The sequence below is a fragment of the Vombatus ursinus genome, unplaced genomic scaffold (assembly GCF_900497805.2).
Source record: "Vombatus ursinus unplaced genomic scaffold, bare-nosed wombat genome assembly UNPS02014810.1, whole genome shotgun sequence".
NCBI lineage: Eukaryota > Metazoa > Chordata > Mammalia > Diprotodontia > Vombatidae > Vombatus > Vombatus ursinus.
This window is the reverse complement of record NW_020954588.1, coordinates 20922027-20945807: the sequence shown is the minus strand read 5'-3', so window position 1 is coordinate 20945807 and position 23781 is coordinate 20922027. Positions and strand designations below refer to the sequence as shown.

General features: G+C 39.4%; 2 protein-coding genes across 2 annotated transcripts in view; one reads left to right on the top strand and one right to left on the bottom strand.

The window, feature by feature from the left end:
- ACTL6A (actin like 6A) overlaps positions 1 to 6779 on the top strand; it is a 31155-nt gene extending 24376 nt beyond the window's left edge. The window contains exons 12-14 of the mRNA XM_027875927.1: positions 3454 to 3549; positions 4974 to 5060; positions 6287 to 6779. Coding sequence (XP_027731728.1) covers positions 3454 to 3549; positions 4974 to 5060; positions 6287 to 6367 — 264 coding nt within the window. The 3' untranslated portion in view covers positions 6368 to 6779. The remainder of the gene's footprint in view (positions 1 to 3453; positions 3550 to 4973; positions 5061 to 6286) is intronic.
- Positions 6780 to 7088: 309 nt separating this feature from the next.
- Positions 7089 to 23540, bottom strand: MRPL47 (mitochondrial ribosomal protein L47). Its single transcript, XM_027875928.1, has 7 exons — positions 23413 to 23540; positions 20890 to 21035; positions 18603 to 18663; positions 16640 to 16736; positions 13012 to 13142; positions 11664 to 11759; positions 7089 to 7282 (listed from the first exon to the last, which is right to left on the bottom strand). The coding sequence occupies exons 1-7, from the start codon at positions 23511 to 23513 to the stop codon at positions 7168 to 7170; spliced, it is 747 nt and encodes a 248-aa protein (XP_027731729.1). The 5' UTR covers positions 23514 to 23540; the 3' UTR covers positions 7089 to 7167.
- Between the last annotated feature and the right edge of the window lie 241 nt (positions 23541 to 23781).

Genomic DNA, 23781 nt, shown 5'->3' with positions numbered 1-23781 from the left:
CCAAAACAGCTTTAAATGTTCTCCTTCAACGAAGAGTTTTCATACATATGTTAAGGATTCCTAGGGAGCCCTCTCTTTTGCTCCCAGACACCCTGCATATCAGAGGCAGACCTTGTGTGTTTAGCAGTTGGAAGTTCTAGGGCCTATATTTTACGGGCTCCGCATGGCTCTGAGGTCTTCTCTCTTGGGGCACAGTAGTATAGTGGAAAACAGCTGGATTTGGACTCTGACCAAGTTACTTAATCCTCTTGGGCCTCAGTTTCCTTATTTGCAAAATGCAAAGGTTAGACTAGGGGACCTGTAAGGTCCTTTCTAGCTCAAAATCTAGAATTATAAGATTCCTTGATAAATTCCAACTATAGAGTTAATATCATTCAGAGGCCCTCTGAGGCCTCTGAAAGGGTTTATGGGGTGAGGGAGGACTAGCACCTCTGGTGTGAGGGCTGCCAAGTTCTTTTCAGGGCTGCTCATCCACCTTTGGTGTCACCTTTCACCCAACTCTCACCTGCGGCCCCAAGAAGCTGTAGCATGCATAGCGGCCATATCCTGAAAACCGTCTTGGTAGACAGGCTAAACTAGGGTCGATGGGCCTCAAACTTGTCAGTGAGTTAGGGGGTGTCTACTCCAAGCAAGTGAAGACTTCCCCCAGTAGAATTCAAGGATGAGAATAATTTGTTCCAACGGCTATGAAGGTGGCTGAAGCAGGCGCTCTGAAAGTGGTGACTACAAAAATTTTATATCAAGCAAAGATGTATGTTTGCTGAGGGTAATTCAGAATTGTCATGGAAGATGGTTTAAATGAAAGAGGATTTAATTTCTTTTTAGGTGGTGAAGTCCTTCACACGCTCTTGTTTATGGATAATATTGTACTGCTTGCATCAAACCGCAGAACATCCCAGGCCTTCCATTTCTCTTAATATCAGGGAGCCTATGTATCTGATATGGATTGCAGGGTAGTAACTTTCCCATTCTCCTTTATTTTTTTTTATACCTTCTATTGCAACTTTTTATTTGTATCAGTGGCTTTTTTCAAAATCTATACCATCCTCCAGGACTACCTCCCCTTGTAACAAAATACATATTTAAGCAGGAGAAACCAATACACTGCTCCTATCTCAGTCTCCTAAGAGGAGGGAGGTTTGTTTCATCATCAGATCTCTGGAATACATATTGGTCATTGCCTCATTCTGAATTTTGGTCTCTTTCAGTGTTGTTTTTCTTTACATTATTGCGGTAAGTGTACATATTCTCTTGGATGCTCTGCATCCGTCCAGACAAGTCTAACCAAGAGTCTCTGAATTTTTTAAAAATTAATTTATTTTGAATTAATAGTCACTTCCATAAGCTTTTGAGTTTTAAATTTTTCTCCCCCTCCCTCCCCACCTCTCTCCCAAGATGGTGCGCAATCTGGTATAGGCTGTACATATACATTCCTATTAAACATATATTTACATTAGTCATGTTGTAAAGAAGAATTAGAACACATAGGAGGAACCACAAGAAAGAAGAAACAAAACAGAAAAAAAAAAGAGCAAATAGTATGCTTCTATATGCATTCAAACTTCACAGTTCTTTCTCTGGAAGTGGACAGCATTTTCCATCATGAGACTTTTGGAGATGTCTTAGATCCTTGCATTGCTGAGAAGAGCTAAGTCTCTCAAAATTAGTCATCACACAGTGTGGCTGTTACTGTGTACAGCATTCTCCTGGTTCTCTTTATTTCACTCAGGTTAAGTTCATATAAGTCTTTCCAGGTTTTTCTGAAGTCCATCTGCTCATCATTTCTTATAGCATAATAGTATTCCATTACATTCACATACCACAACTTGTTCAGCGATTCCACAATTGATGAGCATCCCTTCAATTTCCAGTTCTTGGCCACCACAAAAAGAGCTGCTATAAATAGTTTTGTACATATGAGTCCTTTTCCCATTTGTATGACCTCTCTGGGATACAGCCCTAGAAATACTATTGCTGGGTCAAAGGGTATGCACATTGTTATAGCCCTTTGGGCATAGTTCTGAATTCTTTATAGCTGTCATTTCTTACTGCAGAACTGTTCCATTACATTTTCATTCCATAATTTGTTTAACCATTTCCCAGTTGATGAATACCTTTGTTTCTAGTTTTGCTACCACAAAAAGTGCTGTATTTTGTTATATACATAGGAACAAACTTTCCCTTTGTTTTGGCTCTCCTTGCTATGAGTTAAAATAATGGTGTCTGTGGATCAAAGTGTATACAGTTTTTAGTTGCTTTTCTATGACAGTTCCAAAATGGTTTCCAGAATCTTGGACCAGTTCACAGCTCTGCCATCAGGGTTTTAATGTTGTCTTCCCACTGCCCTTCCAACATTGAATATCCTCATTTTGTATTATCTTTCCCAAGTTGTTGTTTGTGAAATGAAACCTGAATTGTTTTAATTTGCATGTGTCTTATTAGTAACGTGGAACCTTTTTTTTGTGGTTTTTGATCATTTGCATTTCTTCTGTAAACTGCTAGTTCATATCTATTGACCACTACTTATTGGGGAATGGACCTTTCTTTTACATATTTTTATCAATTCTTTCTGCATTTCTTGAATCACAGACCTTTATTGGGGATATTTAATTCGAAGATTTTTTTTCTAACTTGTTTTAGTACCATCATTTAATTTTATATCAAAAACACATTTTGTTTTTGGTGTGCCTTCTTCTATCATTACAAGTATCTATTCCTTGTTTAGTTATGAATTTTAGCCTAATAGATTTGAAAGTAGTTCCTTGCTATATCCACACATTAGAAGTTGATATATGGTATGACAAGTGGTTTTAAAGTCAAATAGAAACAGATCCCTACAGGCTACATATTGACTTAGAAAACCAGAAATTAACATTATCTGTGTTGTATTTTTATTTTGTTAAACATTTCCAAATTACATTTTAATCTGGTTTAGGCTGTCCTTGGAGCAGGTCTTGAGTTTGATAGCTTGTAGTGTAAAATACTGATTTTAATCTAATTGTACCCAATTACTTTTCCAGTTTTCTTAGTAGTTCTGGTTGAACTGGAAGTATTTCCCCTCCTGGTTTGTGTTCTTGGTTTATTTGTGCAATTGTTCAGTTACTTCAAGGTCTTGCTTTATTCAGCTGATTTCATTAATATATTGTTTTTTAAAAATAATAACAGACCTGCTAGTTACTGCTTTATAATGTAATATGCTAATGGTAGGCTGCATTTATTTCTACTTTTTCTTTCTACTTTCTGCTTTCCCAAGGTTCAGGTGCTTCAGGCTTTGAGGACAGATTTTTGTTACTAATTTAGCTAATGTTTATTTGTACCTAAACTCTAGCCCATAAAAAGTCATAGAAAAAAATTAAATTAGAAAACAAATAGTGGAGATGTCTCTTTGATTCACAGCTTATACTTAAATCTTTGGAAACATTTGAACAATGGATTTTTCTTGCCTTTTTCTAGGGGCTTTATGGCAGTGTCATAGTGGCAGGAGGAAACACTCTGATACAGAGTTTCACTGATAGATTGAATCGGGAGCTGTCTCAGAAGACACCTCCGGTAAGTGGTTTGCTCTGAACCATGTGTTCAAGTGTATTCTTATTCTTGGTGGACTATTGAGACAAAAGTTGTTTCTTTGGTTGATTAGTGGTGCAAAGTATGTTCTCAAATTTTTCCATCATTAGCTGTCAAATGATTTGAGCCTTTCACTTGTTACATCAAGATTAAACAAATGGAAACAGGAGTAACGGGTGCATTGAACGTGAATAACTGTCACTGTGACTTTTGAAAAGCACTTGGTGTTTGACAGACTTGGCTTTCTGTAGGAACTATGTTGAGATGCATTACATGTAGTAACTAACCATTCTATACAACTGTTATCATTCTCTTATCTGTCACATCTCACTCGGAGCTCCAGGCCCTCAGGGTAGGATGGATATGCAAGACCTCCAAAGGAATCTTTTTTGCTAGCTGAATACAGTTGTGAAGGAAAGAGTGAGGAAATCTTTTTTTCTTTTTAAAAAATAAAAAAAGGCAGTGTGTATAATAAAGGTCTGGGCCTGACTGTCCCTGACACCAACTATGTGTGACCCCAAGTACTCTTTATTCTTATGTGCCTCAAGCTTCTCCCTTGGTAGGCACTATCTGCTAAATCCTATGTGGGTTGGAACCTACATTGTATGCACAGTACAGGATCCTTCATACAGTCACATTATAAGCATCCTTAAAATTAGTGCAGAGTATCAGTAGAGGGACAGGATTGCTATCTACCACAAAAGCTAGCCATATTTTTTCAGTTTTATTCAAATGGCAGCAGGGGAGAAGAGGACTGACAGATTGATTTGTAGCATACCTGAATCATTACATTCAATTGGAATATAAAGAAACCTTAAAAGATAAAACCCCTTTTATTTAAAAACAACAGCTAAATCCTGTTGCCTCAGAAGGAGAAGAAAACTGTAAAGCTCAGGGACTTGATTAAGTTAGCTTTAGTTAAGTAGTAGAACCCAAACTAGAACAGTTGAAAAAAGTTGTAATTTCAGATGCCTGAATAAGTAAACTTCTAACTTTGGGGATGTAGGGAACAACACATCAGGATGATATTTAATTCTTATGATGAATCTTCACAAGTATTTGCCTCACTTCTTTCTTTTGCTTTGTTAATTCTTCCAAAACCTACATATCAAATACATGAAAAAATCTTGCCACATGTGAGTGTTATCCATTGCATGTATGTAATATTTAGAAGCCAGTGTTGACTGGCTATTAATCCTGTTAATTACCTAAATCTTCCCTCTTGAAAAGTTAGCATACAGGCAATGTTTGAACCATGGGGAAAATGTATTGTTAAAAATGACTTGACAGAACTATCTAGAGATCTTTTCTCCTTAGGGGGTTAAATTCCCAGAGTTGTGCCATCTGTTTGGTCTAAGCTTATTGATGCTTCTCTCCACCCCCACTCCCCCACCCCCTTTTCTTTTTAGAGCATGAGACTGAAGTTGATTGCAAATAACACAACGGTGGAACGACGATTTAGTTCGTGGATTGGTGGCTCAATTCTAGCCTCTCTGGTTGGTATATAAGATACTTTGCATATTTAAAAAGAGAATTCTCAGTGATTAAAATTATTTTAAAAACTATAATTTATAATTCACTGAATGCCAAAGCTGCTTGTATAGTCTTAGGCCCCAGAATAATAACTCTGGTGTCATGGAGCAAAATAAAAGGCTGTCCCTCACATCACTGATGATTCCTCAAATTGATTCCCTTTCTGAAATAAGTCAGATATCTGATAATTCCAAGTCTGTTGCATGTTAACACCTAGGTAACATCATGGAGCCTTATACACATGTCAGAAATCTGTAAATGTGTACTGTTGGCATTGTTATCATTGTGGACCTCAGGCCAGTGGCTTGTTGTAGTTTTATTTTCTTTTGGTTTACCATTAATTCTGGCTGAGTCAAGTTCTTTGCAAAGTAAAAGAAATAGCCAGAAAGGATTTTGTAAATAAACTATTTTTAGATTCAGAGTTGGTACAGGGAATTTTAATGTGTCATCTTAATATACAAAATATATAAAATTAGTAAAAGGATGATCTTAAAGACAGCTCTTTAAAAGATAGACTTCCCACAATCCCTGCTAAGAGTCTATTAGAAGAATTATATACAAACACTTATGTCTTCCTTACACTTAAGTGTTTTGCTTAAGTTCTACTTACTTAGAGGCTAAAATCTTATCTTAAAAAAAAAAGAAAAAGCCCTACTCATGATCTTCTGGAAGAGTAATAACTTGACTGTTTTATGACTTCTCTGATTTGTAAAAATTCATTTAACTTTCTGTGTAAAGGTATTAGCAATTTCACGTGTCATTACATAAAAATTTTCCCCCCATTCTACTATAATCTAGATTACTAATAAAATAGAAACATAAACATTTAGTCCCAGAATCCTACCAACTTGCTATTTCTCTAGGTTGAAACCATGCCACTGGTCATCTTCACTTTAAGTACATGTATCTATCCCTGATTAGTATCACAGAACTGTGGGCCTATGGAAGGGGTCAACAACCCTCTCTAGCCTTAAGCAAGGGTAGTATGTGTTGGTGATTACCTCTGCCTCACAAGTCTACAGAAAAAGCCTGGGAGAAGGTAGATGCATTCATATTTTTGCCCTGTTCCATATTTTCCTTGCTAGTGGTTGGTCATTTCCAAGTGAGTTTAAAAGACAGTATGAACTAGATGAAATTTTAGAGGTTGAAAATGGGATCTGATACATGTTTCTTTCTCTCTGTTTCACAGGGTACCTTTCAACAGATGTGGATTTCCAAACAAGAATATGAAGAAGGAGGAAAACAATGTGTAGAAAGGAAATGCCCATGAAGTCAGTTCTGAAGAAAAAAAAAAACTGTGGCCTTCCCTGTGATCCCTTATGTTTCATAGCTTTAGTATACTCAGGAACAAAAATGAACATCTTTTGTAGAATGTTTATACATTTTTACATACTTCAATTTCCATTTAACAAATTTTAAAGCCTTTAGCTGGCCATATAACTTAAAATGAGTTTTTGCCTTCCTTGTAAAGCAATAACTCCTATAAGCATTTTATAATTTTTGTATAAATATCTATTTTCTCTAAATATTTTCCTTTTAGTAAACTGCTTTCAACCCTCTGATTAGCATACTGATTTTCAAATGATTGGTAGAATTGATTTTTACTGACTAGTAAAATTTACTGCCTATACCTTTACCTCATACTTGCAAAACTAAATAATAAAGATTTCTATCCACTATAAGGACGGACTTTTTGGTTATGTTAAAATCAACAAAACTGTGGTGACTTGCTGCTTTGGACAATCAAAACTCCTTTAATCCTACAATCCTGTATTCCTGGCTAGGTTATATCAACCTTACATTGCTAGCAGGACGAAATTAAAATGTCTTAGAAATTAGAATAGAAATTAAGATTTAGTTATGAACATTTGAAAAGCATTTGGCAGAATTAGGAAGGAATAGTCAAACTTCATAAGACTGAAATAAATTTTTTTTAATAAATCACTTACCATGAGTTTGCCATATTTACCAGCCAGCCTTAAATTACAAACTTAAGTGAAAAGTTCAATTTTACTGAGGTGAAATAGTAGTAGGAAAAGAAAAGGAGTCCACTGTATCCTTGGTTAGATTTCAATTTTGGGCTTCCACAGACATGTGTGGAAATTTACTTCGAAGCATTTTCTCTTTCTTCTTCTGCAAATTCTTCTTCTTGGCTTCACCACGTAAGTACTTCTCAAGCCTCAGTCTAAAATAAAAAAGCAGAGCAGCAATTGGACAAGTACAACTAATGCTTTTTTCCCTCATATCCATCACCTGATCTAGATCTACTTAGGGAGCCATTCTTTTCTCTCTCCTTATATGACTTGAGGCCTACATGTACTGATGTACTGTTGCCCAACATCTGGAATATTTAGTGTACGTGAATGATGGGTTAGTAAAATACAAGATGTAACTGATTTTTTCATACAGCCTCAATTCCACAAAGACTTTAACACCTGCTACTGTGCCAGGTGTCTCTTTCCTGTGATAAGTACTGACTCTGAACCACAAACCCAGTCTTGACCTGGTCTGGAAAATAACTCATTGTGACTTTTTCTTGGATTTCCCAGTCAGGATTCAACCTGGCGCATTCTCTAGACCTGTTTTTTTGGAGCTGGGGTGGTGGTGAGAGGAGTTTGCCATACTTCTTGCTTTTCTGCCACCGTGGCTATTTTTCTTTTTCTTTTCTTTTTTTTTGTGTGAGGCAGTTGGGGTTAAGTGACTTGCCCAGGGTCACACAGCTAATAAGTGTTATGTGTCTGAGGCCAGATTTTAACTCAGATCCTCCTGTCTTCAGAGCCGGTGCTCCATCCACTGCACCACCTAGCTGCCCCCACTTTGGCTAATTTTCAAAAAGCAAATCAAGGGTTAAAGGATGAAGATGTTACCAAGGAGTACTTCTTAAAATGTAGCATAGGCCCCCAAGGCAATTTCAAGATAGAGATCCTGAGAAACAGCAATCAGCCTCATATGATTGTTAAAAAATATGGATCAAATTTGGTCAAATCAGCACGGACCATCAGCAGTGGAGATTTTATTCGGAGTAGATGGTTACTGTGTGGGTCCCTAAAGACCCACATGTCTGATGCAGAAAGGAAACACTGTAAAAAGGATACATCATGAGCAAAGTCTGAGAGAGACAAATGAACAAAGTATGTTCAAGAAAGAATGAGATTACAAGCTTGGAATAAGAAATAAGAGGGACCATACCAAATAAGCAGTGGGAAATAAAGATTAGTTAGACAGTGTAGGATCGTACTGTGATAGGCTTAGAATGCTAGGAGGTAAAGCACAGATTTAATCCTGTGTGCTATGGGGAGCAAACACTATAAGTAGTAGTATAGTAAGAATAGTCTTACAGTGTTGCCTGAATGGATTGGAAGAGAGAAAAAGGATGAAGGGAGATCAGCTGGGTAAGAATAGTGGTAATGTGTTTTAAAAAAAAAAAAAAAAGAAGATGAGACCTTTCAAGAGAATCAACAGGATTTCACAATTAATTGGCTTTAGGGGAAGTGACAAAGATGACTTGGGTCTTAAACCTGGTTTAAGACGTGTTGCCATTGGTGGTGAAGACAATGATAATGATAAACATACTTGCTTATTAACATCTCCCTCAAGGGCAGCTAGGTGGAGGCAGTAGATAAGAGTGCTGGACCTGCAGTCAGGAAGACTTATCTTCCTGAATTCCAATTCAGCCTCAGACCCAGCTGTGTGACCCTAGGCAAGTCACTTAACCCTGCTTGCTTCAGTTTCCTCATCTATAAAAAGAACTGGAGAAGCAAGTGGCAAATAATGCTGGTATCTTTGCCAAGAAAACCCCAAATGGGGTCACGAGGAATTGGACATGACTAAAAATAACAACAACAAAAAATCTTCCCATCCTCAATTACCAGCTCTTCTCACTAAAGTTGGTATGAGTTGCAGGTTGCCAACAACCTTGAATCTTAAAAATACTCCCCTACTTAAAGTAATACTGAGTGTTGGGGGAGGGAGGTGAAAGGGAAGGTTTTTTTCTCTTTTAAGGAAAACTACTCTTTTGGTTAGGGAAAAAGCAGTTCTATGTTGAAGGACAGAAAACACCCTTTGTGATTTTAATCTTATTCTTTTCTTCTTTGGTGAGTGAACAGGGAACCTTTCTAGCTGATTATTGAGAATACAAAGCTAAACTAGGCCCTTTTAGCATTAAGAGTCTAAATGAGTAAAAAAGACTACTTTTTTGCCTGAGATAAACACCACTAATAGAAGCTGGAAGGGGACATTAAGCCAGAAGTCCTAGGCAGAATACATATATGTTAATTTACATACCATCTACCTAATATAGATTGTGTGGCCCATTTTAACACTTGGGGGGAAAAAACTAGTAATAGCTAAGTAATCCATATTTACAAAAGTGTAAAGTAATGTTTAACATTTCTGGTTTTCTGAAGTGAAAACTCAACATGAGACACTACAGCTGAAGGAATTACTGAGGAAATAAGGGTTGAATGATAGAGATGATGGGGTCACTGTCTAAGACCTAGTTGGGAAATTCTGAAAAGCAGAGGCTGGTGGTAATTGGGGGAAGAAAGCTAGAAATGGGTCATTAAGTCCTGTTTCCTTCAAGAACTGCAGTATAAAAAAGCTGCTGTGGGACACAATATTGTCTCTGACTTTTTTTCATTAATGCTGACTCAGACTCTTGACAGTTCAGGTCAAGCTCCCTGACTTTCTGCTACATCTCATTCTCTAAGCATTGGCTGACATGAAGGTAGCCAGGTGGCTCAGTAGATGGAGCACTGGATCTGGAGTCAAGAAGACTCCTCTTCCAGAGTTCAAATTTGGCCTCAGACATCTTACTAGCTGTGTGACCCTAGGCAAGTCACTCCCCCCCACCCCAACACTATAAGTAGTATTATAGTAAGAATAGTCTTACAGTGTTGCCTGAATGGAGTGGAAGAGAGAAAAAGGATGCAGGGAGATCAGCTGGGAGATTTACCAGTAATCCATGTGCATGGCGATATAGATACACTATGATATACTATGAGATATATATGTTTGCCTCGGTTTCGTCATCTGTAAAGTGAGCTGGAGAAGGAAATGGCAAACCACTCTAGTATCTTTGTCAAGAAAAGCCCAAATGGAGTCACACAGTCAGACATGACTGAAACAACTGAACAGCTGACGTTAAATAGTTGCTTAACTCACTCATCAATGGCAATTTACTAAGTGGCTGTGCCAGAAATTGCCCTATGTGCTGGGAATACAAAGCCAAAAAAACAAGTATAGGGAGAACACCACATACACAAGTCAATTCAGGAGTGATTCGGGAAAGAGAACAAGTTATCTAGAATTACTAATAACTGGAGTGATCGATTTGGACCCTGTACAGGAACAGCACTTATGCTTTTCTGAAGGAAGCCTGGGGGTCTGACCTAGGAAGCCAAACTATCACATGCTGGGCAGGGGTGGCCTCCATAAAGGCAAAGCTGCTGTCTATGGGCAATTGCAAGTTGGCCAGTTTGTTTTGAACTTAAGAGTCCATGAAAAAGAGTAAGGTCTAATAATCTTAGAAAAGTAGGCTGGGTCCAGATCATAAGGGTCATGAGTACCAAAACATATGGGTTTCCATTTTACACATGAAGCAACGGAGGGAAGTGCTATGGCTAGGGAGTGCTTTGGGAATGTCAATTTGAAAAGGGGGGAGGAGGAGGAGGAGGAGGAGGGAGAGACTGGAGGAGACAATGAGGACACTGGGTAGTGGTCAAGTGAGGGTAAAGATTCAAGAGAAGATAAGAATGTACAACTGACAACAATTAATGACTGATGGACTAGATACAGAGACTGAAGAATCCAGTATGTCTCCAAGGCTGTGAACTTAAGGGACTCCAGTCGACCCTACCTGCCAAGTTTCTTTCAATAATTTATTTAAAAACTAAAACCATCCCTTGCAACAGTTTTCCAGGTTTATTTCACACTATTTCCATTCAAGAATCCTTGACATTCCATCTTCTGCCTCCAGGCCTTTGCCCAAGCTGGGCCCCTGTCTAGAATGTGCTTTTTCCCCCTCTTAGAATCTGTTGCTCCACTGAGGCTTAGCTCAAGTACCTATTCTATATCTTTCCCATGTATTAGTACTACCCCACTAAAAACATATTTTAAATTACTGATCTGTGTACATGCTGCTTCCCTGCAACTGAATGCAAACTGTGCATTAGCAGGAATTGTCTTCACCCAAGCACAATGCCTGGCACACAGGAACCCCCAATAAATGCTCTGAATTGAATCAGAATCCACAGGTTCATTGGAGGCTCAGTTCCCATGCCACCTCTGATGGGAAGCCACTCCTGATCCCCCCTCCCCATTAGCACTCTCTCCTCCTTCAAAGTATGATGCTTATACTCATTTTTATATGTTGTGTCCTCACAGTAGAATTTCTTCTCCTCAAGATGGAGGTCTGATCATTCAGTTTTCTCTTTATATCCCCATCACCTAGGACAGCGCCTTGCACACCTAGTGATTGCTATTTCACAAAACATCCAAAGAGGTCTCCTTACAATTTTGTCCTATGGTTTACAGAAGATGTTCATTCACAAAATCACTGTGCCTACCTGACAAACTGTTCCACATAAGGCATCGAATAGAACTTTTTCCTGTTGTATCTTCTGTTTAGGTACCAAGGTATTGGCCACTGCTTGTACTTGTGCCTGTGGATAAAACATATATGGCATCACCTTTTAGATAGAGCATATCCATTTGTTTACCCTTCTTTGTGCTAAACTTCAATTTTCACTTAAATGACATATTTGATTCTTGACTTAAAATGTTAGTAGCTTTACTCTCCATGTTTAGATATGAGTGAGTGGTGGCTGTTGTTGCTTGTTCTTCTTTCTCGAAGAGGACTATGACATCAGGAAGGTGATGCCATGACTTGCAAGTGAATTGGATTTAAGTGAAGAAGCGTTGTGCAAAGTCACCAGCCTCACTTTCTCCTTCAGAGCCATCTGGGTCCAGTGGCCAGATACAGATCAGGATGACTGGAGAGTTACAAGGAGTTGCTCTATAATCCACAAAGTGATTAAGACTTCATGTGATCTGTGATTTTGTTTGTGAGAGCCCCTCCTTCCACTAAGGTGGGTTGTTACCTCTCTGGCATCTGATAATCTGTTGTGGCCTCAGGTGAGGGACCACTCTGAATTCAGGCCGATTCTCAGACCACCTCAATGGGCATGGGATGACTTGCCAGAGTTTGTATCCAAAAGGCATGACCTTTGAGAATCTAGGGTCACCTCAATAGCACAATGAAAGATCAGAGCTTTAAGGGAAGAAAAAACACCATTAAAAGCCCAATTTCTGATTCCGTTCCAATTTCTGTTCTATTAGTCATCTGACAAACAGCATAATAGAGGGCGTTGAAAGTTCAGAAAGGAGAGACGAGCCAATGAATATAAATCTGACCTACTTCATACTTGGCACAAGCTTTTGAGAGTAATGGTAGAAAACTGTAGAGAGATGCTGGTGAAAGAGTATGTGGCCTTGGGTATAGAAACACCATGAAATAGCCTGCAATCTCAAGTTACTAAGGTACACCTGGAACTGGATGTGTGTGCTCTGAGGTGAGATGATTACATATTGCTCTCTAGAGAAAGAAAGATAAAGCAAAGAATTAAATTACAAACTGAAGAAGGGTCTCTATTACTTTTGTCAGTAAGTCAAGATTGATTTTTCAGCTGCGGGAGTACGAAAAAGTCTTGGGACTGGGATACCTCTACTTATATTGCATATTTCCTGAAAGTATGATGGTTTTGTGATTTCCCATCCTCTGATTTTGTGGTTGTTGTTTAGGAAGCTCTGGGTGAGCACAACAGTGGCATGGTGCCCAGTACACACAGAATAATGAGGCACATACTCACCCTGGAGGACCTTAGGAGAAAATGAGAGCATAATCTATGTACATACCAGATGATCCGTCCAAAAATGTCTTTTCTCCAAGCACCTGGTCTTGGCCTTTCTTGACCTGTCTGAAGAAGTCTCAAAGCATCATCTCTTTCCTGAATAACTTTATCCAAAGCATCCATAGACTCTGACACCTAAGAAGAGAAGAGTAACAGGTAAGTTAAACAGAATCTTTTGCCACAGAATTCCAAAGAATGTGTCAAGCCAATCTTATGGTGATACTTTGTGTCAACAAATACTCTCTTAACTAATCTGTGAACATATCTAGATTTTCATTATTGGGTTCATTTAAAACAAAGTCATAACTGCATGTGGTTACATTTGGGGGAAACTTCATTTAACACATGCTGTAGTTCATCGGTATGAGGTACCATTATGTATTTTAACTAAGCTGACGCTACCAATATTATCAATGTAGATTTGGCATTAACTTGGTCAATTAAAACTCCTAATAAATGTAATAGTATTTAATGTACCTTTAATCTCTGAACCTCAGTTGTCTTATTTGTAAAATTAGAGGGTTGGATGAACTTTCACCTCCAATGATATATTCTACTTTTTATAAATATAAGTTGTTTGTTCCTACAATGTTTTTGGGAAGTAAAAAAATGTGACAGATCCTATATTTAAAAGAGATAGACTTAAGTTAGTAAAGTGGCCAGCAAGTGAATATACAGGCTGTGCATCTTGTAGGCACTTAATACATGACTACTGACCAACTTTGACCTTCACAATGCAACCTGATGATCTGGAGGAATAAGATCCAGATTCAAGACTTCTAGCTCAATTCTACTGTTCTCGAGTCCCAAATCCATGAAACTAACACTCAGTTTTCCATACTAACAGGAGAGGAGTCAAGTGGGGAACTACAGAAAAAAATACAGTTTACAAGGAAAAAAAAGCCTTCTTTTCCAGTTCTTGTTTACTTTCTTGGGAATAAAGATACTGGCAGAAAGAACACAGAGTTGCTGGCTCTGTTGCTTACTCTGGGATTTCAGGTAAGTCACTTACCTCTTTGCCTCAGCTAACTCATCTGTAAAAAAGAGGAAGTTGGACTAGATGATCTTTTAGGTTCTTTCCAGCTCTTGAAACTATGCATTCTCCAGGCAACACATACATTTCTATTTATAATCAGGAGCTAAAGTTACATGCTAGGACCATGGCAACTTGCAGAAAGGAATGAGGCTGTAAACTTGTCATATTGTGAAGCAGAGTCTATGATTTCTGTTCCCAAATCTAAAATCATATATGCTTGGGCTTGTCAATAAATACTATTCTGTTGCTACAACAAACAGTTCAGCAATTTGGAGATAGGCTCAGGATAAGTCTCTATTGCCTAAGTGAGCAATTACACATAAGGAGCTAATTCATAATGCCAGGATTACAGAAACTCCTCCAAATACACATTCAAATGCCGTTACTAATCATCCTATAATAAATCAATATGTAATGTGCCAGAAAAACATATAAAAAACACGAGGTTAGACAAATACAGAATAAGAAATCCAGGGTGGAAACAATGAATTTTTAAAAATTCAGGGAGCAATTTTCCAGATATCTCAAAAAGGAAAAAATACCAAAAGAAGGGGAAAGATCATAAATGTTGCTTTTACTCTCCTTGCATAAAAAAGGTGACTAATAAGGCAAGAACAATTACCAACTTAATCTGCCTACTTTCTAATCTCTATGAAATTTTTATGAGACTAGTCTATGTGCACATTGAGAAAAACAAGAAAAAGGATTAGGAAGATTTTTTAACAGGAAATTTTCTACAGGAGAGTCACTTTATCTTTATATTCACACAACTGACCCGAGAAGTATAGTGGACCTAAGAGGCCTTCATCAGACAAGGTATCTCTTGTGAATTATTAACATTATTAAAGACTCCATTACCATATTGGTCCAAATACAGTTCACTCCCTGGCCCTCATTAAATCTTTCAAAAGAAACCTATACAGAAATATATTGAAAAACGAATAGGTAACAGGCACCATGTAGGTTTTATACAAGTTAGATTTGGAGAAAAAAAGTCATGATATATATTCAGACCAATGAACATTTCAGTGATCCACTGGGTATTGACATCATGTGAATCAGAGATATATATCCGATAGTTTCCAAACAAAAGAATTCCCTCCCGATGGCAAAGTTTTCCAAATGCTCTGAAGGACAGATAGTGCAATACTTATTGTATTAAGGATATGATGAACCCTCCCTCAGTGAAATGAACAAAAATATGTAAGCTTCATTTAGGTAATCACACTGGAAAAACAAAGCTGACCAAAAACCCACTTTTACAAACCATTTTAGAGAAGGATGATCAACGATTACAAGCAGTGTCACTTCACAAAAAAAGTGAAAAGCAATTGAGGAAAAAACAGAACTGTGGAAAGTTTGGCCTGAAACCAAATTAAACCAGCTTGCCCCCATAAGCATCTGTAGATGTTGAATATAGATCTGGGAGTCACCTGCATAAAGGTGATATTTATAACCACGGAAGCTCATGAGGTCACAAGGACAGACATTAGAGAGTGAAAAGAAAAGAACCAAAAGCAAAGAATGGGGACACACATGTAAATGAGGAATGGGTTAAGGATAATGATCCGGTGAAGAAGACTGATAAAGAGCTACCAGACAGGATGGAGGAGAACCAGGAAGAAGCACTCCCAAAGGAAAAAGGATTTTTGGGAGAAGAAAGGGTCATCCATTTGGGCACTGAATAGATTACTAGGAATCGTGGAGAAAGCAGTTTCAGTTAAATGATAAGGTCAGAAGGCAGACTACAAGGGGATATGGGACAGAAGGGAAGGAAACCCATAAAGACCAACAATCTCCTTTGAAGTGCCCACTTTAGCAAAAGTTTTTCCTTTAAACAATTTAAACAATAAGGTGGTATTTACAAAGAGTTCTCATTTGTCTTATTTGTTCCTTCACTCACAAGATGCTCTCAGTGCATCTCAATCTTGTTGGTCTTAGGGACCTTTTACACTCTTAAAAATTATTGAGGACCCCTTCAAAGAGCTTTTGTTTATGCAGATTATATCTACTGATACTTAACCATGTTAGAAATTAAAACGTCTCAGTAATTAGTAAAAAGCTTCGTCCTGGTGGACTCTCTGAAAGGGTTTTGGGGACATGTGTTTCTTCCTGTCAGCAGGGCTATATATAGACAGGGTGTCCCAAAATTTTAAGTGCAGTTTTAGGCTATTAAAGCTTGGAATTTTCAAACTTTAGTAGTTTAAAACTGCCCTCAGACTTTTGGGACACCCTGTATCAAAAATGAAAAACTTGTATTTCTTGAAAAAATTCTCTGTAACTCAGAATTTTCACTAAGTGAAGCTGACTTTCCCTAGAACTAAGGCTTATAATCTGGGTTTTATTCTATCATCTCTTAATTTCTTCCATAGACACAGAGTCCACTTCTCATAAAGAAAGTGTGGAGAGAAAAAAGTGGCCGAAAGAAGGCAGTAGAATCTGATCTGATGTAGGAAGACTAAAAATGGTCCGTGCTGACTGCTATCATTATGAATAGGTCAATAACCAACTGAGTCTAACGACAAAAGAACCACCACCTGCTTCTTCAGTTTTTTAACACCAAACTCCAGCTTCTTCCACTTTCCCAAAATCTTACCTTGTCTAATCGCTCCGGACTCGGCATTGGCAATCTCTGTCTTTTGGCCTCCTGCTCTAAAGTGAGAAGCATATTTCTTTCTTTCAGTAGGACGTACCTAAACCAAAGAATATAATAAAGCTTGTAACTCACCAGAACATGTTTATAAAAGTACTGATTTCTGACAACTGAATTACTGTTCTGCACACAAACATTTCTTAGAAAACCCACAAAAGTTCTCTTAGCTGATTACCACTACAGGGAAGAAAATTCAATTTGATTTAAAAAACATTACTATGTTCAAGGTTTTGTGCTTTGTACAACAAAACTATGTTCCCATCTGTTCGTTCATTCAACAAGTATTTAGCTTCTACCATGTGGAAAGTTGTGGAGAATACAGAAAAACAAGACAACACATCTACTTCCCCAAAGGCTTTATAACCTGGTTGGGGAGAGAGATGTACTAACATTTGTGCAACACAAGGTAGTATTTGATAAATGACACAGTAGCAGTACAGATACTAAATCATACAGGAGTTTGAAGGAAGTGCCCATTTCTGACAGAGGTAAATATAACAGGTTTCTTGGAGAAGGGAGGATTTAATTTTGGATTTGAAGGATGGGGAGGGATTTATCTCGGTCGAGATGGCAGGGCATGCCAAGTAGAGGAAACAGCATGAGCAAAAATACAGGGGATTTTTCAGGGAACTCTGAGCAGACTCATCTGCTTAGAGAGAGTTCATGTAAGGAAACAGTATTCAGAGAAAGGGCTAGAAAATCTAATAGGGGTTGAATTGTATGTAGAAGGCCTCAAATACCAGGCTAAGGAGGGGAGGAAAAGCAAATGACTAGTTTTAGGCCGGCTGAGTTTGAATATGGCCCAAACAGACAGATAAAGGAAACAGTAACACTGCTTTGTTGATACAATTCTTAACAAAGAATAATCCTACATAAGGAATGGTTTTTCTGAGCCCTTTATAGTTATTTTATCTACCCATTAAACTAATTATCTTCTAACATTTTTTATTTTCTCTCCTTCCAATTAAAATTATAGGTGAATATTATGAATTAAACTCCACCTAAATTCTCAAACCACCTAGAAAAACTGCAGCATATAAAAGGACCCAAAACTTGAAGTAGTAAAAGGGTGGGAATGAAGCTGCGTTCATGAAATCAATTCTGCTCCTATTTCTTTCCACTTATTATTCATAACAAAATTATACTAAAACAGGATGCTACATAGTTTGTTGTTATGGCCTATAATCCAGAGTAAAACACCATGGTTCACTCCCCATCCCCAGTGAATCTCTGTCTTATAAAAATCTGGGAACTTCCATCCCAAGTATATAATAACAAGGGAATTTGCTAGATTGCCTTTACCAAAGAAACTCTAGCTGGAAACAAGATTCCCCCCTTATTAAATGATATATAATAATCTTGTATTGGATGAGATGATATCTAAAGTCCCGTCCAGTTCTAAGATTCCATTTGCTTCAAATAATTAGTTGTAAATATGTGGCAGAACTACTGAATACAAGAATGTTATTCATGAAAGAAAAGCAGGGAATGGTCATGTGACAAAGAACTAGGACTATTACTGGAAACCCATGTGCTCCACTGGTATTCGCATAAAGTCGAGAGAAATCAAGCAATGCCTTCAGCATATGGATCCACTGAATTATTGGAAGGATCTACATTATTAATCATATCTACTTGAGCATGTGGATTTTGATTATATGGCTGGTTCTACTGAGTTAGAAAGGTTTGAATTATGAACAAAGGACCACATCTGTCTTCTAGAGACCAGCCCACCAAGGCCCAAAGAGGCTCGTTATCAGAAGTTTGGTCATTACAGGATGAATTCTCTCAGCAACAACCAACTCTGTCTGTTAAAGAATGAGGTGGCAAGGTTATGATCCACCTTAGTGGGAGGAACACTCACAATGATGTAACCACAATACTTAAGTAGACTAAATATACCTACCAAAGTTTATGTAAATCTTCGTTACTCTTGTACCTCAACTGTTCACAGGTCCACGCAGCACCTGTTAAAATTAGGGGTGAAGTATGTATTTTTAGAAGCCAACATATTTAAACATTTTATCTTGTTTTCAGCTTTCCATTATTTCTGCAATAACATGAGCTTATTGATCAATCTTCATTTATTATTTTATTGCTATTTTCCAGCTTCTCTGCTAGGCACTGAGGATATAAAGAAAAAAAGAGAAATGGTTCCTGCCCTCAAGGAGTTTACATTCTATCTGGAGACATGTACATTTATAAGTGTATATAAAGTAAACATAAGGCAGTTAGGACATTAGCAGCTGGGGGGGAATCAGGAAAGGCATTGTGTAGAAAAAGGTGGTGCTTGAGTTGTGTCTTGAAGGAAACAAGAGGTGGGGGTGAGGAGCACATTCCTGCCATGCAGGTTGGCTAAGGCAAAGGAATGGAGACCGGAAATGGAGTACCTTGAGTAAAGAACATACAGCCAAGTTAGGCTGGACCACATGATGCAAGAAGAATATATAATGGTAGCTGGAAAGATAGGTTTGGGGCCAGGTTGCAAAAGGCTTTAAATTCAAATCAGTTTACCTTTGATTCTAGAGGTAACAGATTGCCACTGGGGTTTATTTGGCAGGGTAGTGACATGGTCAGATTCTCAGCTAAGGAAAATCATTTCTGCAGCTGGGTGGAAGATGGATTGGAGTCAGGAGAGACTTGAGGCAAGAGACCAATTAGAAGGCTATTTCAATGATGAAGGTGAGAGCGGATGAGGGCATGGTCTAAGCTGGTAGCTGAGTAAAGGAACTAGCCACAGGAGATGTTGTGAAGGTTGAAATAGCAAGATTTGGCAACTGCTTGGAAGTGTGGGATGAGAGAAAGTAAGGAGTCTTCTAAATCAGAGGTTTCAAACACGCTGTACCCTGAGTGCAGTCCAAACCAGATTAAATGTGAACTGGGAAATATTTAACAAAATAAATAAAAATACAATAAAACACAGATAGTATTGCATTTTAAAACTAGGTCAATATACGGCCTGCAAGGCTCTTTATCTTTATGTACTATTTCACTGCTTCTCCTTCCTATCTGAATTTGACACCACAGAGCTTAACCTTTTGCCAGAGCTACCAACAAATAGCAAAACTGACAGTTACATCTCTTTTAGCTGATTCTGGCAGAAGTTTCAAGTGGCACCAAAACAGGAAAGGGAAGCAAAACCAGACACAATCTGGGCCAAGAGCCCTTGAACAATGAGAAGTCAACTGCTGGCATTTATTTTTGACTAAGAAGTACTGAAACCTTTATTGCCTGAGGGCTCTGCAATCTCCCTGATGTTTGTGCTTCCTCCGCTGGCACAGATCACAATCTATACCAGCCTTTTCATCCCGGAGGATTCTTGTCTCTGTCCTTCCAGAAATGCTCTCTGGCGTCTCAACCCTATGTGCTGGAGGCCTTTTTCGGACTCTTTTAGTATTTCATGAATACCAGGCTTCTTTCAGGCTGCCCATCTGCTATATTCTGATTTCCATGGGTAATCTGACTACTTTTTGGGTCATATACACATCCTTGATATCTTTTATACCACTTCTCTGATGACAGTCATCTCTGGCAACATGCTGAAGCTCACTTATGCCCACAGGAGGCCTTTACAGTAAGATTTGGGTCACCTGCCCTTCTGATTCTTTGAAGACATAGCACCCTATGATTTGCAGTCACAGAGCAACAAAGGGACGACATCAGTGTTTAAAAGATGGGCTTTGGTGACAAGGAGCAGTTTGGAATCATCAAAAAGCACCAAGCAATTTTCTGAAGTGCTATGCAGCCTGTTTTCCCCCTCTAATTCAATTCCGAGCCCTGCTTACTGTGCAGCTAGAGACAGGTAGGTACTGAGGCAGTAACTTAATTGGCTATTCAACCGCATGCTACAAATTGGACAAGATGCATTCCACAGCCACTTGTTTTTCTGTGGGTGTGGATTACTAGCCCCCATCTTTTTAAATGACCACAGGCCTCATCTAGGAGGGTCCTATATCGCTCAAGGGCTTGATGTAATAATCAGCATGTAAAGTCTATATTCAAGTACAAAAAACTCTGACTTCTACATATTCACTTCAAACCTACGATGAGCAAGGCACTATCCTAGGAATACAAGGACAAAAATGAAATTGTCCCTGTTCTCAAAGAGCTCATCGTCTGCTAGGGGAATATAGTTTGTACAAGTACGATGTAATCTGAGGAAAAGGCAAAAACTTAAAATGCAAATATCTTACCTGATTTGACTGTTTCTTCTCCCCAGTTTTTTGGGTCATCAAAAAATTCTTCTAGTCCTTTCCTTGACAAAGTGGTATGAATTAATTTATATTGGTGGAGGGGTGTGATGTTGGCTGTATTCTTGTTTAACAAACTGAGAGTAAACCTGCAAATGAGTACAAAGAAAGGCAAAAGACAGTCTGTGCTCTCAAGAGAGTGACAACATGCAAACAGCTATATACAAACAAGGTAATATACGGGGTAAATTATAGATAACTTCAGAGGGAATGCGATCGGCTTAAGGAAGACTGAGAAAGTTTTCTTGTAGAAGGTACAATTTTAGCTAAGACTTGAAGAAAGCCAGGAAATCCAGGAAGCAGAGGTGAGGAAGAAGAAATTTCTTAGGTATAGAAGACAGTCAGTAAAAATGTCTGGGGTCAGGAGATGCAGTTTTGTATATGAGAAACAGCAGGGAGGCCTGTGTACTAGATTAGATTGCAGAGTAATTGGGAAGATGGAAACGATACTAAAATGTAAGAAAACTGGAAAGGTAGGAAGGGGTCAGGTTATGAAGGGCTTTAAAAGCTGAACAGAATTTTACATTTGATCCTGGTGTTGGATTTTATTGGACATTAGGGTTTATTGAATAGAGAGATGGCATGGTCTCCCCTGCACTTCAGGAAGATCAATTTGACAGCTGAGCGGAGGATGGAATGGAATGGGGAGAGAACTGGGGCAAGGACACCAAAGAACCGGCTATGGCAACAGTCCATGCATGATTAAACTGGGTCTTCACCAAGGTGGTGACAGAGTGTCAGAGAAGGGGCCATATAGGAAAGATGTTACAAAGATAGAAACAACAGGGTTCAGCAACTAATTGGATATGGTGGAGAGGGGTAAGAGAGAAAGGAGTCAAGGATGACATCTAGGTTTTAAGCCTGGGTGACTGGGTGGTAGACTTGACAGTAACCGTGAAGTTAGGAAGAGGGGAGGGGACAGAGGTGGGGGGAGGAAATAACTTCAATTTGGGACAAGATGAGTTAAAAATGTCTATAGGACATCCAGTTTGAGACGTCTAATGGGCAGTGGGAGATGCAAGACTATAGTCAGGAGAGGTCAGGAGAGATTAGAGCTGGACAAGTAGATCTCTGAAGAGATAAAAATTGAAACCATGGAAGCCGATGAGATCACCAAGTGAAACAGTATACACAGAAAACAGAGTAGGTGATAGGGCACTGGAGGACCCCAACTGTTAGTGGTAAGATGTGAAGATCCATTCAAGGAGACAGAGGTGTGGTCATATAGGGAGAAAACTAGGAGAGAATGATGTCATGAAAACCTAGAGAGAGGAGAGTATCAAGGAGAAGGTAACTGACTGTCAAAGGCTGAAGACAACTTAGAAAGGCTGTAAGGACTGGGGCAAAAAAACAAAACAGAACAAAACAAAACACTGGATTTGGCAATTAAGAGATCGTTAGTAATTCTGGAGAAAGCGGTTTTGGCTGAACAATGAGGCTAGAGGACATACTCAAAAGAGTTAAAAAGAGAATGAAAAGGAAGATAGTAGAAGCACCTATTGTAGACAACTTTCTCAACGAATTTAGCCACAAAAGAGAGTAGAGATATACAACAAAGGCTAGTGGGGATGGAGGGATCAAGTGACGATTTTCTGAGGATAGGAGAGACATGGACAGGTTTACGCATAGTAGGGAAGAAGCCAGTAAACCGGGAGCAACTGAAGATTACTGAGAAACTAATAATGTTAGAGGGGACAATGTGTTGAAGACCCCCTCTTGATTCTAAAATATATTAGCTGCGGATTCATAGGAGTCACTTCATCTTTCTGAGTAGTAACTTCCACACCTATTTCACAGGGTTGTTGGGAGGAACAAATAAAATATTATTATGAATAATACCTAGAATTTATATAGCACTTCAAGGCGTACAAAAATACTTTACAAGTGCCCTCTCATTTTAGTCTCAGAAAAGCCCTGGGAGGTAGGTGCTATATTATTATCTTCATTTTACACTGGGGCAGACCGAGGAGGGCGGTTAAAGGTAATGTGATTTACCCCAGTGTGTGAGGCGGGATCTGAACTCAGGTTTTCTTGATTCCAGGAGGACCACCAAAACAACGAACGTGAAATGCTTTATGATCACAAAGTGCCACACAAATTGGTCAAAGTCTCGCCTCCCAGCTCCCCGACTCTACCGAGTTCTTGAAGTGAAGGGGGCAGTTTCTTCTCCGCTTCACCATCCCCCTCCCTCAAAAAGCCCGAGGCTGTCTGGCCATTTCCACGTGCTGGCTGGGCAGTGTGGGTTCCTCGGGGATGACCTGTAAGAGCCTACATCTGGAAAATGAGGGAATTGGGCTAGAGGGCCCCCCAGACCTTGGCACGTCTGCAGACACCAGGGTCTACAGGAGCTACGGGAAGATGCGAAGGGACTGGCAGGACGCCCATTCTACAGACGAGAAAGCTGCAGCCCAGAGGAGTCCACGGCCCCGCCCTGCGTCTGCCGGCCTCCCCAACCAGATCACCTACCCCGGGCTGGCGGCGGGGGTCAGCGAGGCGTTCAACGTTACCGGGACCTTCAGGGAGGCCGCCAAGCCCCGCCAGAGAGAAGCTAGCCGTCCCGCGGCCATCGTCACCCTCTCGCCCCCACACTGCGCTTCCGCCGCTCGCGCGCGCCTCTTCCGGCTCCTGCGCCCCGCCCCCTCCGGAGCCGCGCAGGGCTGCTGGGATTGTTGAGGCGGTCGCCGGCCGCCGCCTGTGATTGGTCAGGAGATTCCCCTCTCGGCGCCCGTAGCTGACTCCCATGCCGGCTGACGCCGTTTGCCCGACCTTGCCATGGCCGCCGCCAGCCGGAGCCTCTCCTTGGTCGGACGCGCCGTCCGCGCCTCTCATTGGTTG